This window comes from Numenius arquata, chromosome 12 (genome assembly GCF_964106895.1).
Source record: "Numenius arquata chromosome 12, bNumArq3.hap1.1, whole genome shotgun sequence".
Taxonomy (NCBI): Eukaryota; Metazoa; Chordata; class Aves; order Charadriiformes; family Scolopacidae; genus Numenius; species Numenius arquata.
Window position 1 is genome coordinate 19,230,649 of NC_133587.1, and position 16,013 is coordinate 19,246,661.

At 50.6% G+C, this 16,013-nt stretch overlaps 1 protein-coding gene across 2 annotated transcripts in view; it reads left to right on the plus strand.

Moving 5' to 3' along the window:
• Positions 1-7,240: 7,240 nt before the first annotated feature.
• LOC141471277 (endoplasmic reticulum-Golgi intermediate compartment protein 3) overlaps positions 7,241-16,013 on the plus strand; it is a 32,589-nt gene continuing 23,816 nt past the window's right edge. For both annotated transcript variants that reach the window (XM_074157729.1, XM_074157728.1), the window contains exons 1-7: positions 7,241-7,337; positions 7,465-7,535; positions 8,043-8,130; positions 10,165-10,284; positions 12,948-13,041; positions 13,579-13,744; positions 15,357-15,414. In XM_074157729.1, the coding sequence (XP_074013830.1) occupies positions 7,250-7,337; positions 7,465-7,535; positions 8,043-8,130; positions 10,165-10,284; positions 12,948-13,041; positions 13,579-13,744; positions 15,357-15,414 (685 nt within the window). In that variant the 5' untranslated portion in view covers positions 7,241-7,249. The remainder of the gene's footprint in view (positions 7,338-7,464; positions 7,536-8,042; positions 8,131-10,164; positions 10,285-12,947; positions 13,042-13,578; positions 13,745-15,356; positions 15,415-16,013) is intronic.

Here is a 16,013-nt window from a genome sequence, read left to right on the forward strand (position 1 = left end):
TGCGTGGGTGCTGGCGACTCCTCAGCTGAAGGACTGGAAGGGCCGGCCATCTCTTCCCCAAAGATTTCACAGGGCTTTTCCATGGGGAACTCCACCAGCACCTTCAGCTGCACACATCACAGCCTCGGTTGCAGGGCAGGTGGCTGAAAAGGTGGCAAGCAGCCTTTCCCACTCCTCACCCTTGCCTCCACGCAGAAGGCTGTGGCTGTGGGGCTGCTCTTCCAGGCAGCCACCCCCCCCCCAGCCCAGCCCTCCCCACCAGCATTTGCTCAATAGAGAGGAAGGAGGCAGCCAGGCACCTCTCAACCGCCAAGCTCTGCTGGGCCGGGAAGGCTGCAGCCAGCTGCTCCATCCAGCGTACCTTCCCAGTGCCCTCCAGCGGGACCTCCAGCGGGAGCAGGTCCTCCTTGGGTGGGCTCAGCAGGTTTGGCCCAAGGCAGATGGCCAGGTTGCTGCAGCTCATCCTGCTGGTGCAGGCGTTGTGGCCGATGTGCTGCAGGACGGGGAGTAGCCGCTTCAGGAGGAGGACATGTGCTGCTGTCAAGTTCTCGGCCACCCTGAGGGAACAGGAGCACAAGGTGAAGAAAGCAGACGTTGCCCACAGCCATGGCCAAAGCTTGCCCAAGGCAGGTGGGAGGCAGCGGCTGTGTTGCGCAGCTTTCCAGGTGCTCTCAGCCAGCACTCAGGGCTCCTGCTCAACAGGCAGGCTGCTGCCCACACTTACGCTTTCAGCTCTCCCACGTCGGCCTGCTTGCTCCTCCTCTCCATGGCTGGCATCCAGTCCTCATAGAGGTCGATGACGAGGAGCTTGGTGGGGATGCTTTGGAGGAAGCTGTGCAATGCCAAGGGCTGACCCTTTCTCCTGGCTTTTTGATTGTGTTTTTAGCGGTGTTTTATTGTATTTGATTGGTTTTTGTATTGTTTCTTGGCCAGTCTTGGCCAAACTTCTTTCTCTCGGAAGGGAACTCTTCTGATTCTCCAAAGGAAGAGCTGTCTCTGCATCTGGAATGTTTCTGGCATCTGCTGTCTTTGATGATCTGTTGCTGTTCTCTGCGCAGGGCCAGGGTGGGTCTGGCTTTTTTCCCCCACCCATGCGTTAGCTGAGGCGAGGTCTGGCTGAGGACAGCCCCCTGCCACTGGCTTTCTCATCCTCAGCCTGAAACAATGCCAACTCCAGGCCCCAATAACCTGGGTGGCGCTCCAGGGGAGTCCAACAGGCTGTGGCGATCTGCAGTGGTTTCCGGCGGTCTCCGGCGGTCTCTGGTGTTCTGCGATGGTCTCCGGTGTTCTCCGGCGGTCTCCAGCGGTGTCCGGCGGTCTCCGATGGTCCCCAGCATTCTCTTGCGGTGTCCGATGGTCTCCATTGATGAGACCGCCGGACACCGCTGGAGACCATCGGAGGCCACCAGTGGCTGGCAGTCTGCGGCGGTCTTCGATGGACTCTGGCAGTTTCCAGCGGACTCCGACGGTCTCCAGTGTGAGACCACCGGAGGCCGCAGGACACCGCCAGTGTCTGATCCTCTCCGGTGGTCTCCCATGGTGTCCTGTGGTCTCCGCCGGTCTCTGGTGGTCTCCGACGCTCTCCAGCAGTCTCAGCCGTCTCCAAGGGACTCCTCCTGGTCCTATGGGGCTGCCGGCCCGAAGATGGCAGCCCCTCTCCTCGCCTCTTCCCCGCGGCTCTGAAAGAGAAATCACAGAATCGTTTACGTTGGAAAAGAAATGGAAGCTCATGGAGTCTAGCTGTTAGCCTGGCACCGCCAAGTCCGCAGCTCAACCACGTTCCTAAGGCCCACATCTACAGGTCTTTGAAATCCCTCCCGGGAGGGTGCCTCAAGCGCTTCCCTGGGCAGCCTGTTCCAATGCTTGTCAAGCCCTTCAGGGAAGAACTCTTTCCCAATCTCCCCTCTCAACCTCCCCTGGCGCAACTTGAGGCCGTTTCCCCTTGTCCTGTCCCTCGTGCCTTGGGAGAAGAGAGCGACAGCCCCCTGGCTCCAGCCTCCTCTCGGGGAGTTGTCGGGAGCGGTAAGGTCTGGTGCTGGTGCTGTGGGGCTGCCGGGCAGAAGAGGGCAGCCCCTCTCCTCTCCTCTCCTCTTGCCCAGGCCTGAGGGCAGAGGAGATAGCCCCCCTTGCTGAGGGGCGGGGGTGTGGGGAGGGAAAGCAGGGCTCCTCGGCGGCTTGACAGCCGGCTGATGTTCCTGCTGAGCCTGCCGCATGGCGGTGTGGATGGCCCACTTACGGTTAGCGTCGGCCGCGGGGCCGGCGCCGCTTGCTGGACCATGGCTTTGCGGAGGGTGCCTTTGAGCCGGTGGGGGTCCTGCGGCGCTTTGGGCCCGCTGCTGCTGGAGGCAGCCTGGCCACGGTGGAGGTGTGCCCCGTCAGGCCTGCGGGAGAGGGATCCACCTCCATTGGCTCCTCTGCCGGTGGGTCGACCTCCATGGGCTCTCCCTCGTCCCTCTTGGCGGGTGGGTCGACCTCCATGGGCTCTTCCTTCTCCCTCTTCAGGGGTGGGTCGACCTCCATGGGCTCAACTCCTTGGCCATCGCTGCTGCTGCCGCTGCTGCTGGCCGCAGCCCACTTGCGTTTCTCTCGGTGCTTGGGCATCCTCCGGGCTTCCGAGGAGCCCCTTCTGGCTGGGCCCACTCAATGTGGGCGCTCGTCCCACCCAATGTGGGCACTGGCCTCCCTTTGCCGCCTCCTCCTCTACCAAGCAGGCTTGGTGCAGGAATCTCTGGCTGCTGAGCGAGCTGTGGGTCAGCCACAGGGGTGCCAGTTGGCCAACGGCCGGCCGGTGACGTCACCAACGGACCTTTCTGTGTCTGGGAGGGTGGCCCATGAGGCCCTGCAGGCCCCATGCCGGGCGGCCCTTTGGCTTGACAGAGAGCAAGGCAGCCCCTGGGGCAGCGGGACTGCCCTCCAGCTCCCCTCCTGTGCCCAGAGGATGCCCAGAAGCTCTGAAGTGGCGGCATCAGACCAGCTGGCGTGTCCCCTCGGAGTTCTGCCTGCGTCCTCTGGCTTTGCTCTGCCTCTTCCTGAGCGCTTGTGCCTCAGGTTTTTCTGCCATTTGCACTCTGTCCCTTTGCAAAAGGGCAGAGCGTGGTTGTGGAATTGCAGTCCAGGTCTAGAGGTGTGGCCTGGAAAGCCCAGTGCCTTTTTTCCCCCATTGCAGTGTCCAGAAGTTGCTGCTTGAAAGCTGAAATCCTCTTCTTCATCGGCCATAAAGCGTTCCTTAATGTGTGAACAATGCTATATTTTTAATAAAATTTTTATTTTAGGAATTATTCCACACACGTTCCCGGTGCCATTCTCTCTCCTTCGCTTCCAGCTCCTCCTGCACCCTCATCCAATCCACCCTCAGTTTTCCAACATCTCCTTTAAGGGCTGAAGTCACCTCACTCGCTTTCTCGAGGTGCCCCCGCAGGAGAGCATTCCCTTTGGCCAGATCCTCACACCTTGGGAAGGGAGGAACAGCCAGGAGGTCACTGAACAACCCCCGTCCACAAGCAGCAGCCCTGGGATTTCCCAGCTCCCCCAACACTGACGTTGGTGTCAAACTGAGAGGCAGGAGAAGCGCTTTCTCGCATGAACTAAGATCTCTTGGGGGTGGCAAACTCATTTGCTTCTCCTTTAAGCCTTCCATGTCCATCTACAGTTTTGGTTTCCCTTCCTCTTCCTCTTTCTTCTGCCCCTGGGATTTACAGGGCGATATACTCTGTGAATAAAATTTATTTCATGAGCTCATGAAGAAATACAACAAACAAACAAACATAACAAACGGGGCTCAGTCCCCTTTGCCTCCCAGACTCGTGTATTCTGTGAATTCACTTATTCATGACTCAGACCATGAGGTTTCAGAACTTAAAACCCGTAAGACTTAATTCACGCACTTATGAGCCAGAAAACAAAGCCAAAAAAAAGAATTAATTTCCTAGTGAGAGTGCTCATCCTTCCCTGGCCAGTGTTCCCTGTGCCACTCTGGGAAGCACAAAAGCCTCAGCAGAAGCTACTGTTGGATCCACCTGCTGTTGGATCCACTTCAAAGGCATTTTGGGTAAGCTGATGTTTTATACCTTCTAGCTTGGAAATCTGGTCTATACCATTTCCCAAAGTCAGCAGGTCCTGACAATACTGCCAGACAAGGGTGGTGGCTGCAGGAGACAGCCAGCTGCAGGTGATAACAACTGCATCATGGACCTTGAGCTCTTTCTCGCCACCTCTGCTGCCTACATCGCTTCAGCCTGATGGCACTGCTCCCTACACACATCAGGCCTTAGCACAAGCTGGGTTAAAATCTGAGCAGGAGTCAAGTGAATGGTCACACTCCACCCCTTGGTATTGTCAAACAATGAGCAGCCCCATTGCTTCAGTGCATGGAGGTACTGTTACTCCTCTTGCCTCGCCTCCAGGGACCTGAGGCAGTGCCAGAGTTTAGAGCCTTCAAGCAAGTGTCAGTCTTGAGCTGCTATTCTGTGCTAACTCTGATCCCAGTATAGGACTGAGTCAGAGACCTAGGAACTGTACAGACATTTATTGTATCAGTGTAAGGCTGTACATTCCAGCTACTGAACCCTATTGCAGTGGTATTGGCAGTAGAAGCAGTCACCAGACTTCTCCTTCATGTACTTTTATGGGTCTGGTACATTCTGGTCTCCCTGAGGAGGTGAATCTTCACAGGCGGTCAGGGCAAAATGCATGTGAGATTTGTGTGAGTAAAGTATGATGCTTAGCTCTGGCAAGTGAGCTGAGAATACCGCTGAAGCCATGAAGATCTATCTTAAGGATGTTTTCACCAGGAAGCCTCAGTGCCTGTTGCTACAGATGACTAACTGAACCCCCTTCCCCTTGTGACTGTTGTGTCTGCCTGCGCTGTGGACCTGCTTCATCAGTTCAGCAGGAAAATGGAGGTGCTCTGCTCAAAGAACAGTCCTCAGCTGGCTCGTTAGGGCATGCCTCTGGGAGGGACTGGAGACAGCAGGGACTGGAGCTTTATCTCTCACTTCCTGGGAGATGCTTGTAGCGACAGATGGCCACTTCTCCCACTCATGCCTCTGGGTTACCCACCAGACCGTGGGAGGGTTTTTCAGGCTTCGAAGCCCAGTCTCACAAAAGCACCTTTATTATTTCAGAGAGAAGGTCAGGTCTGTCCCTCTCTTCAGTGGTGGTGGTCCCTAGCATATGCGTATTGTTTGCTGTGAAGTCACTTTGACGTCTTACTTTCTGTGTGCACTGCTGGCTTCTCATCCAGCACAGCGCACTCCCCTTCCGGATCGGTTTGCCTCCGTTTCACATCTCCTCTGCTCTAGATGCTTAGCAGATTAGGGTCCCGCTTCTTATCTGGTTTGGCTTTATGTTACCAGACCTTGGTCTTGTAATTCAAATGTAGCAGGTTCCATAAGCCATAAATCTCCTTTAGGAATTGCTTGTGTTATTTGAGTTCGCTTGCCAAGAGAGTAGTTTCATATTCCTAGCTTGAGGTTGGGGATTGCCTTCCCACGTGGAACACAGCCCTTGGCAAAACATGTCACACTGAAAACAGAGGAAAACCTCTGACCTGAGCTGTTTTCCCCAAAACAGCAGAGCACTGAGCGCTGCTCCCAGTGTTGGCATCTCCTCCACTCCAGAGCAGGCAGAGGGCAACATGCCAGAGCTGCTGTGGCTGCCCTAAACTGCAAAGCAAACAGGAGAGAGAGCAGCTGGGTCTCTCCCACCAAAAAGCCCAACAGGCACAACCCCATGTTGCCAGGAAAGAGCAGAATTTGAGGAGTTTCAAGGCCTCATCCATCCTTTAAAGCTCATTTGCCCCCTGGGCTTTGTTCATCAAATTTTGCTCTGCTCATTGGTGAAACACTCTAAAGTTAGGAAAAATGAGAGTTTGCTCCCTTTCCATGCATTAGCTGTCAAGTTTTTGAACTAGATGATAACAGAACAACTCTTCACTACCTTGTGAGACCAGTAGCTGCCTCCTGAGGAAAAAGCCTGTGGAACTGAGGTGGCAGTAGCCCCAGTCTCTCTCTGGAGAAAAGAGTTGGGTCAGTAAATCCTGTCGGCACTTCTCTCTCCCATCTCCATGGAATGTCTGGGTGTTGTACGTGTGAATGGCAGCCAGAAAGAAAGTCCAGTTGTTGATAATCTGAGCTGAGGGGAGGGGGACTCTGGGAACCTGTGACTTCCATCCCACGAGGACCAAGTGTCTGTCGGGGCTGGCATTGGAGGGTGCATCTTCCCCGACAGCTGGTCCCATGGAGCTACGGCTGGTCCTACCAGCGTGGGCTTGTCTGAGCTTGGCCTTTGGTCTCTGGCAGGTGTCCCTTCTGCAGATGCTGCTGGCGCAAGAAGGAAAAGACAAGCAGGACTCTTTTGAGTGCTGTGCAAAGCCTGGCCAGGAGCTGCAGAGCTTGGCCAAGAGCTGTCTGGCTCCTCAGCAGCTGAGCTCTGGGAGCCCAAAGCTGCTGCTCCAGCGGCAGAGACTCGGGAGCTGCGCTGAACCTCCTCCTGCACAGGAGCAGCCTCAGCATCACCGGGCTCCCAGCTTGTGCCCTTCCCTGCGTTGTGTCTGTTTTGCTGTGGGCAGCGGGGGTGCATTTGTTCTGTTTGCATTTGGAAGCATCTTCTAGTGAGAGTTTTGTACATTTTTTTTTTATAAAATCCATTTTGTAAGGCTGTCCTATTTCAGAAGGAAAAAACAAGTGGATGGTAAATATATGGCTTAGGAGAAAGATTATACTAGTTTTTCCCTTGCCCAAGTAAGCTATTACGAGCAGTTGTTGGATGTAACCTCTTCAGGGCCGCTTCAGGCGAGGAGGGGAACGGTGGTGCTGCCGAAACGGAGGGGTGGGCAGTTCCCGCCAGGGAGGGGCGGTGGGCGAGACAGTGGGGTTTTCCTCCTTCCTTCCCTCCCTCAGCACGGGGCGCACCCGGAGGATTTATCTCCGTGTGCTGCCGGGCCCGCCGGGCTGTTCTCCGGAGGGGGTCAGGGAGGGACCCCAGCGCTTTTTACAGGAGGAGGCCCCAGACGGGGCGGGGAGGAGGTCGGACTGAGCGAGGGCTGCTCTCGCCCGCCAGCCTCGCCTCGGCACTTGGCCCTCTGCCTTGGGGTGCCGCCGGGGCCGGAGTCGTTGGCGGGAGGGTCTGCAGGAACGCGGTGGTAGCGCGGCCCTTCCCGTCCCGCCCCCCTGTCCGGCTGCGGGCGGTGCTGCCCGGCGGGGCGGGGCCGGCGCCGGAAGGCGGGTTCGGTTCCGGGCCGCGGGGCGCCATGGTGCCGCTGTGGCGGCTGAGGCGGTTCGATGCTTTCCCCAAGACCCTGGAAGACTTTCGGGTCAAGACGTGCGGGGGCGCGCTGGGTGAGGGCGGCCGGGGGCTGGCGGGCGGACCCGAGCCTCGCCGTGGGGAGGTTGGGGGTGGGAGGCGGCGGCGGGGCTGAGGCGAGGCGGGCGGCGGGGCTGACGGCGACTCTCGTCTCCCCGGCAGTGACGGCGGTCAGCGGGCTCATCGTGGCGCTGCTTTTCTTCTCGGAGCTGCAGTACTACCTCACCAAGGAGGTGAGTATGGCGGCGGGGGTGGCCTGCCGCGCCTCCGCACCCGCGCCGCCTCCTCCGGGCTGCCCGGGCGGCTGCTTCCCCCGTCACAGAGCTGCTGGGGGTTTCGTCTTCCCCCGCCCGGTCGCCTCAGCGCGGGGAGCCGGCAGCCCTCCTCCGAGAGCCACTGGCGTGAGGGGTCTTGTGGCCTCCTGAGCGCGGTGGCCCGGGAGCGGCCCAGAATCTCTGCCGGGTGTCTGCCAGCGGGCAACGCACAGCAAAGAGAGCAGGTGCCAAGGGAACCCCCCCCTTCCCACCCCTAGGTATAAGACTCCCGAATCCTGGCCTTTTTCACAAGTCTCCCCGAGGGTGGGTGCTGAGCTGCCGTGGGCGGTGTGGGAGGCAGCAGCTGGGGTGTCTGGCAAACCCCCCATCTTCAAAATGGTCGGTTGAGCTAGAGCAGTCGAGGGAAAGAGGCCTTTGGATTTACTTCCAAAGTGAAACTGGACTGCGTTTTTTCTTTGTTCCTAGGTTCATCCGGAATTATACGTTGACAAATCAAGGGGAGATAAACTGAAGATCAATCTGGATGTTGTTTTTCCACATATGCCTTGTGCTTGTGAGTCAGAGTTCTGACTATTGGGGATAATTTTCACACTTGCTGAGAGTCCGAGAGCCTCCTTGATGGTGTGCCTGGTGCTTCTGAGACCTGTGCTGCTGCTTGGGCCACAGACAGGGAGGAACTGGTGATGCCATGGGGTTACACAGTGATTCCAGCCAGGCCTGCTGGGTGCTTAAACAAACACTTCCACCCAGGCAGTATTATTTTGCTGGATTATAAATGAGGACAAGGTATAAAAACCCATTTACACTTATATGTGGTGGTGTACTTTGTCAGAAGGCGTGGTAATACTGAAAAAGCTGGCACAGAATTCACTTGGGACTCCAGAATTGACTGTATTGTTGTTGAAAAGCTTTAGAGTCTCCTTTGGAAGTTACTTGACAAGGTACAGCTTTTCTGTGATTTTTGTACTTAAATTCTGACTGTAATGCCATATGGTGCCAGGTCCTGCTCTTGGATCACACCAACCCCATGCAGCGCTACAGGCTTGGGGAAGGGTGGCTGGAGCTGCCTGGCAGAAAAGGACCTGGGGGTGTTGGTTGACTGTCAGCTGAACATGAGCCAGCAGTGTGCCCAGGTGGCCAAGAAGGCCAACAGCATTCTGGCCCTTATCAGGAACAGCGTGGTGAGTAGGAGGAGTTGATGGTCCCCCTGTACTGGGCACTGATGAGGCCCCACCTCGAGTACTGTGTCCAGTTTTGGGCCCCTTACCACAAGACAGACATTGAGGTACTGGAGCAGGTCCGGAGAAGGGGAACAAAGCTGGTGAGGGGTCTGGAGCACAAGTCTTATGAGGAGAGGCTGAGGGAGCTGGGAGTGTTCAGCCTGGAGAAAAGGAGGCTGAGGGGAGACCTTCTCACTCTCTACAACTCCCTGAAAGGAGGGTGTAGCCGGGGGGGGTTGGTCTCTTCTCTCAAGTCACAGGCGATAGGACAAGAGGAAACGGCCTCCAGTTGCGCCAGGGGAGGTTCAGATTGGACATTAGGAACAATTTTTACACGGAAAGGGTTATTAGGCCTTGGAATGGGCTGCCCAGGGAAGTGGTTGAGGCACCATCCCTGGAGGTATTTAAAAGACGGGTTGACACAGACCTTAGGTTTAGTGATGGTTTTTTATCAGTTAGGTTGACGGTTGAACTATATGATCTTAAAGGTCACTTCCAACCTAGACAATTCTGTGATTCTGTGGTTCTCTACAACTTTTAAAATCAGAATAAACATTATAATCTGATTACGTTTTAACTAAATTCAAAATCAAGTTGCAGGATGAAATGACTGAAAATTGTGCAAATCGTACTGGGTATTACTGCTGTGCATGTTATCCAACTGTCCACTAATCTTCCCCGCCTCTTGTTCTATTGTAGTCATTCCTTTGGGTAATGCACTGAGCTCTGAGTGTAGAGAGTCTGAGTTCCTTCGGACCACCGAAGATACTATTGGTCTTTGCCTTCCTCGCATTTAAAAGGGTTTGGAGAGGCCAGAAAGACTGCAAGCCTCTGCTGTTTTGTGCAGAGAAGCTGTCAGTCTTATAAGAGAGCACGTAGGCAGCAAGTGCATCATGGTGCTTCAACACCAGACAGAGACCACAAACCTTCTCACTTGTCTTTGTGAAAAGGGATCACGAGGAAACGTGCTGATGCTGAAGGGGAAAGGTGAGGGGGTAGACATAGGAGGCAGCTTTCCGCCTATTTTAAGTTCAACTCCTGAAAATGAGTATGGGCTTTGAGGGTTCTGGGGTTTTGTCTAAAGTGTGCTTACCTTTCAGGATAGTGCTTTCTGTGGCAGCTGGAAACAGTCCTCCTTGTACACCAAACCCCAACCCCCTATTTGGAAAGGTCATTTAGGCTGCTGCAACATGCGTTTTATTCCCTGTACGTCACTTGGGCCCAACCGTACATACTCTTCTAGTTTGGCACGTTGTTGTCACCCTGGCTGAAAGATTCTGTGTTTTCATGGGTTGAATGCTTCCAGCCTGCCACAGGCCTTAACAAATGTGTGTTTGCAGACCACTTTCCTTGCTTGCTGGTTTCAGATTTGAGCATTGATGCCATGGATGTAGCAGGAGAGCAGCAGCTGGATGTAGAGCACAATCTGTTTAAGCAGCGTTTGGATAAAGCTGGCAATCGTGTGACTCCAGAGGCTGAGAGACATGGTAAGATGCTCTTCTGCCTTTCTTGGATGGATGCTCTCATAGTCTTTCCATCACTGCATGCCCATTTTGAGATTCACAGGAGCAAGTGACAGCTGAAGAGCATTTAAATACCATAAACTCTTGGAAGAGTTCATAGCACCCAAATCATTAACCTCGCAGATTAGACAAATTTGTTATCCTCTCTATTTTGCTTTCTATTTTTGTGAGGCAAATCTCTGCCTAGTCCCTCTGAAATCACGACAGGGACTCACAGGTGCATTTCAGGAATAAAGCTGCAGACTTAGTGGTCTTTTACAACTAGAAATCAAGCAGCTGGTCTGGCAAAACTTGGCTTTGTTTGTATCTTTAAATCACAGTGGGCTGACAAATGTGACAACCTGGTTAGAGAAAAGAGCCTCTCTCCAGGGAAGGCTCCAGTGGCTCAACCCTTAAGCCTAAACTTGCACCTTAGTACATGTGCTTTGTGAGTGTTAGTGCGCACCTGATAAATATATTTTGGTTGACTTACCAATTGCAAGTTGTAGTAAGTGGTTCTTGGCTATATAAACCTCTCCCCTACATTTTTTTACACATTATGACTCATTGCTGTACTTCAATACAAACCAGAAATGATTCTGGCAGTGTTGCAATCTAACAGGAATACTGTCCTGACTTTTCCTTTCCAAAACATGAGCTCCTTATTACCTTTTCTGGACAATAGTGTAGTTCTGTGTATTAGCATGAACTAAATTTGTTTTGTATCACTCATTTAACTTTTCTCGACGTTGAAAGGCTAAACTAAGCATTCTTACTGCTGTGTCACTTAGCAGCCTTTCTGTGTTCAGAGGTTGTGGCATTACAAATTTAATGTCTAGGGACAAAACCAGCTTTTCTGTATCTAATTCTCTGTTAACACATGTAGGCCTCCTGCCTTAATCGTATTGCCAACCTCCATTGGGACTACTCCGTCTGATTCCTTATATAATCAATGGAGAGGAAGAGAAACTTGCAGGGAGCGAACTGTCTCACCTGGAAGAGGCATTTTAAAAGATATCAGATGCATTACATGCAGCAAGCAGTTTCTTCTGCTGTCTGTAAAAAGCACACAGCTAGCTTGGTTTCCATCACCCATGTTGCAAGTGAAATCAGAAGTATAAACCCATCTTCATTAAACTCTCATTGTCGGTTTTGATTGGTAACACTGACATTCAGTCCATTATTTAAATGGCAACTATAGCAGTATTGACCTTAAATCAGGGCCCCATCCATGGAGGTGTTCAAGGCCAGGTTGGACGGGGCTTTGAGCAAACTGGTCTAGTTGGAGATGGCCATGGCGGGGGTTGGAACTAGATGGTCTTTAAGGTCCCTTCCAACCTAAACCATTCTGTGATTCTATGAAATTTAGTAAAGCATACCCAAATTTTATGGAGTAGTGTCTGGAGACTTTTCCTAATCATAGTTACATGAAAATAGTTAATAGCTGAATGATTTCTACGGTAGGTTGCATTCTGTGGTTGCATTGGATCTCATCTTACTCATTTCCATTGATTGACGATAAATGATTGGATTCCTCATGATGTTTTATCCCTTCAGCAGTGTCTGACTACATACCTTATCACCTTCCCCAGCATTAGTTATCCAAGGAACCACCTTCTCAAGGCTTATAGAGGGTAGTGCAGTAGTGCCTAGATAGTGAGCCTAAGAAGGCTTTTGTAACCCAGCAGACTTGGTGCTGTCCTTCAGGATTTATGAAATGAAACAGACTGATTTTAAGGGGGCCTCTTATAATAAGAGCCAATATTTTTGAAAATTGTAGATGCAAAATTCCTTGGGTCACTTATTCCTAACTCCAAAATTTGCAGGCCTTTGATATTTGTTTTGGTTCTTGACAGAACGGAAGTCCTGTTTGAGAGTTTTCTGTAGGCATCTCCATCAGCCTATCAGATAGGCTTTCAGATAGGCCTATCAGATAGGGTTTCAGCTATCATCAGCTCTCATCTCCTCTGTTACAAGTCCCTCTTCAGGCTTCTACACATAAGAACAGTAAACTCCATGAGTTTGTGCCCCAGCCATACTGTGGCTGCGCGTTTAACACATGCATGGCACAGACACTGGCAGAATTGATAAGTCACGAAGAAGGTAGAAATCCCTTGGAGATTTCTGGTGAGCAGTGGTTAACATGTGTGCCTTGTCAGTGTTGTCATCCTGGACAACTGGGTGTCAGTTTTCCACTTGTGAGACTCCCACTCTGGTCTTGTTTAACTGCAACATATAACTGTGTGCCCTACATGTCTTGGAGCAGAATGACATGTTGTGCACTGTTGACTGCAGTTGATTGCCATTTAAAATTTTGTTGGTTAACAGGTCCTGCGTCTGTTCCAATGTACTGATTTGGTCTATGTTTTAACAAAGCCTTTATGGAAGTAGCATCTGATAGTGCTACAGCAAGGCTTACAGAGAGCCAGTTCTTTCTGTGGAGGATGTTCTTGAAATGACAAATGCTATTCTGCTTCTTGGTCTTACTTCACACTTCACCAGGCTCTATGCATACCATTTCAGGTGGACTTTGCGTGCAGGATGTGCAGCTTCTGACAAAATCATTGTGTTCATGTGTAGAACAAACCAAGAGTACAAGATAGCGTTTCTAGACACACCTCATCACTTTGAATCCTCTTTTGTCTTAGAGCTGGGGAAGGAAGAAGAAAAGGTGTTTGATCCAAATTCTTTGGATGCCGATCGCTGCGAGAGCTGTTACGGGGCAGAGTCAGAGGACATTCGGTAACCTTTACACCTTTTTCTTTAGTCCAGCAAAACATGGAACCAAGAAAGAAAAACATTTTTTCCAGTGAGCAAGATCTTCCAGGGGTAGAAAAGTAATGAAGAAAGTTTGCCATTAACGCTCCTTCCCATTTTGACAGTCTTGGTCCCATTTGACAGAGAAAAGGAGGAATAGAAACAGGCGGGTGCTTTGTTCACCCGGGGAAGTTCCAAACTCCTCAGAACTGTGGGACACTGATGTCATTTTTGTAGCAAAATTTTTTGCCAAGGAGTGTCTTAGCTGCTTAAACGGACAGGCAAAGACCTACTCAGGCTCGAGCACTGCATTTAAACAGCTTGCACCCTTATGCCAAAATCTGAAAAAGTACATCAAGAAGCTTGAGCTCCTTCAGAAGCATTAGCCCAGCTTTCAGGGTCCAGTCCCTGATGTTTGCTTTATTGCTTTATTGAAGAAAAATCCACCAAGGATTTGAGTCCTGAACTGGAGCATATCTTTCTAGCGATGAAGATGGTAAGATGGTGCTTGTGCTTTTGCAGGTGTTGTAATACTTGTGACGATGTCAGAGAAGCATACAGGCGGCGAGGCTGGGCCTTCAAGAATCCAGATACCATAGAGCAGTGCAAAAGGGAAGGGTTTAGCCAGAAAATGCAAGAACAGAAGAATGAGGGCTGCCAAGTGTATGGTTTCCTAGAGGTCAACAAGGTGAGAGATGGATTTTGCTGTGAACCTGCTGCATCATGGTGGTGACAGGGAAAAGGCAGAGTCGGGACATTCCTCTCCTTTTCCAGCTTTAGGTGTTCGTGGGACTGTAATATAATAACCCTGCGCTCAGCAAGGTACTTGTGCCCATAAAGGGGTTCAGGAGGAGAGTTGGGAAGAATGGTGGGAAGGGGCTAATTCTGTGTTTGGTTGTGTGGACTGGTCGGAAGCATGCCGGCTGGAGAAGCTTAGTCCTACCGACTGCTTGGGAGTCTTTGTGCCGAGGTTTCTGGAGGAGGAGAGGCAGCTGCTTTGAGGTGGGATTGTCCCACCTACCATTCTAGTCTTAAAGCAGAGACCACCAGAGGATGCTGGAGATAACAACAGCAGAGGTGCTGGAGAGAGTGAAATGTTACCTGATTTAGAAAAACAGTGGAACCAAGACTATTGGAGTTGGTAGTCAAAGCTGAAAATTAGAGAGGTGGTTTTTGCAACTGGTGTATGAAAATGTAGCATGAGATATACCAGATAACTATGTAATTACCCTGTCATTTGGCAGGTTAGCAAACCCAGAATACTTGTACATGCAGGTTACCTACCCAAGTACGTTCTAGATGTCAGACCCGGGTCAATTTTTTTTTTCTTTAACTCAAGCTGTATTTTTTTTTTTTTAAACCTTTGTGTACTCTTCCTGGAGACCACATTCTTTATTTCTGGAAAGTAAATCTTTTACTCACAAAGCCAAACATTGTGGTTTGAGCATCGTCGCAGCTACTGAACTGTTATGGGACCCTCCATCACAAAGTGTGATGAGCGGGAAAGATTCAAAGGGGAGTGCTGGAGGTAACAAGGGTCCAATGGTGGGTGTCACCAGGGAAATTTCTGGAGACCATTGTTACACACTTGGAATTTTGTACATCTCTTTTTCTTGTCACATCTTCAGTTAACATAAGCAGTAGGTTTGCACTGACATCAAAGTTGTAATTAGCCCATGAGGTTGGGACATCGGGATCTTCTGGGGGAGAGTGTGTATGATTGCTAGTAAGTGTCAGTGAGGACTGGCACCTAATGTCCAGATCCCTTTCAGATCCAGGATGAAATTTTTAACAGCCTTTTGTCTTTTGGGGTTTTTTTGGCGTTTGGGGTTTTTTTTTTGTAGGTATAGTGCTTTATTTTTGCATGCAGCTTGTTTTCATGGGTGCATACATAAGATAGCTGTTTATTGTATTAAGGTTTTTTTACCCTGCTCACTCTCCCTCTCAGTTACTTCATCCACTCATTTTCTGTAATACCCTTTTGTATTTCCTGCAGCAGCAGTCTGTTCCCTCCCAGTAGCTTAATTCCTCCTTCACATTTTTATGTCCGTTAATAACTGTTCTATGTAGATTATTTTATCAACATCAGTATGTAATTATGGCTTTCCACATGACTGCCTGTGAGGAAGAGGGGAAATTCATTTTTCTGTTAGGACAGTATCTGCTGATGTTGTAACCTATGAAAATGAATTGCTTGGTATATATGTTGTTTAAACAAAAATTTAAAGATCCAACACCAATACAACTGCTTTATTTATGTAGATTCAGACCTTTTAATGAAAGATTACTGTCTTCTGCAGGTAGCTGGAAATTTCCACTTTGCACCAGGAAAAAGTTTCCAACAGTCTCATGTACATGGTAAAGTATTTTCTTTTTCTTCTTATTGTGACCTTTAGGTTCCAAGTGTATCTGATAATTTTCTTTGAATATCTTTGCGTTGCTATTCATAGTAACAACAGCACTACTTCAATGGGGAGGACATTGTAGAAGTTTTGTTACAGAGGTTTAGAACCATCATGAACAAATAGAAAAGTGGTTTCTCTAGGGGCTGACACATGGGTGTGGAAGAACTTGGAGGGGAATGTTTCTGGGCAGTCTCTCGGTCTCGCTTGTTCCACAAAACCTTGCTGCTCTGCTGTAAAACAGCCTCAAGTAACGTGTTCAGTTCAGGACCTGAATATCATTATCTCTGGAAGGAATATTTTGGAGAATACCTCAGGAGAACTTTAAAGCAATTCAGAACTTTAGAGTAAAATTTAAGTTGTAAAGGACTTCCTTAAGTACATATTATATATATGTGTGTGTGTGTGTGTATATATATATATATATACACACAGCAGCTGGAATGATAGTGGTAGTTTATAGAATCATAGAGTCGTTTGGGTTGGAAGGGACCTTTAAAGGCCATCTGGTCCAACCCTCCTGTTGGGGACACCTCCAGCTAGACCAGGTTGCTC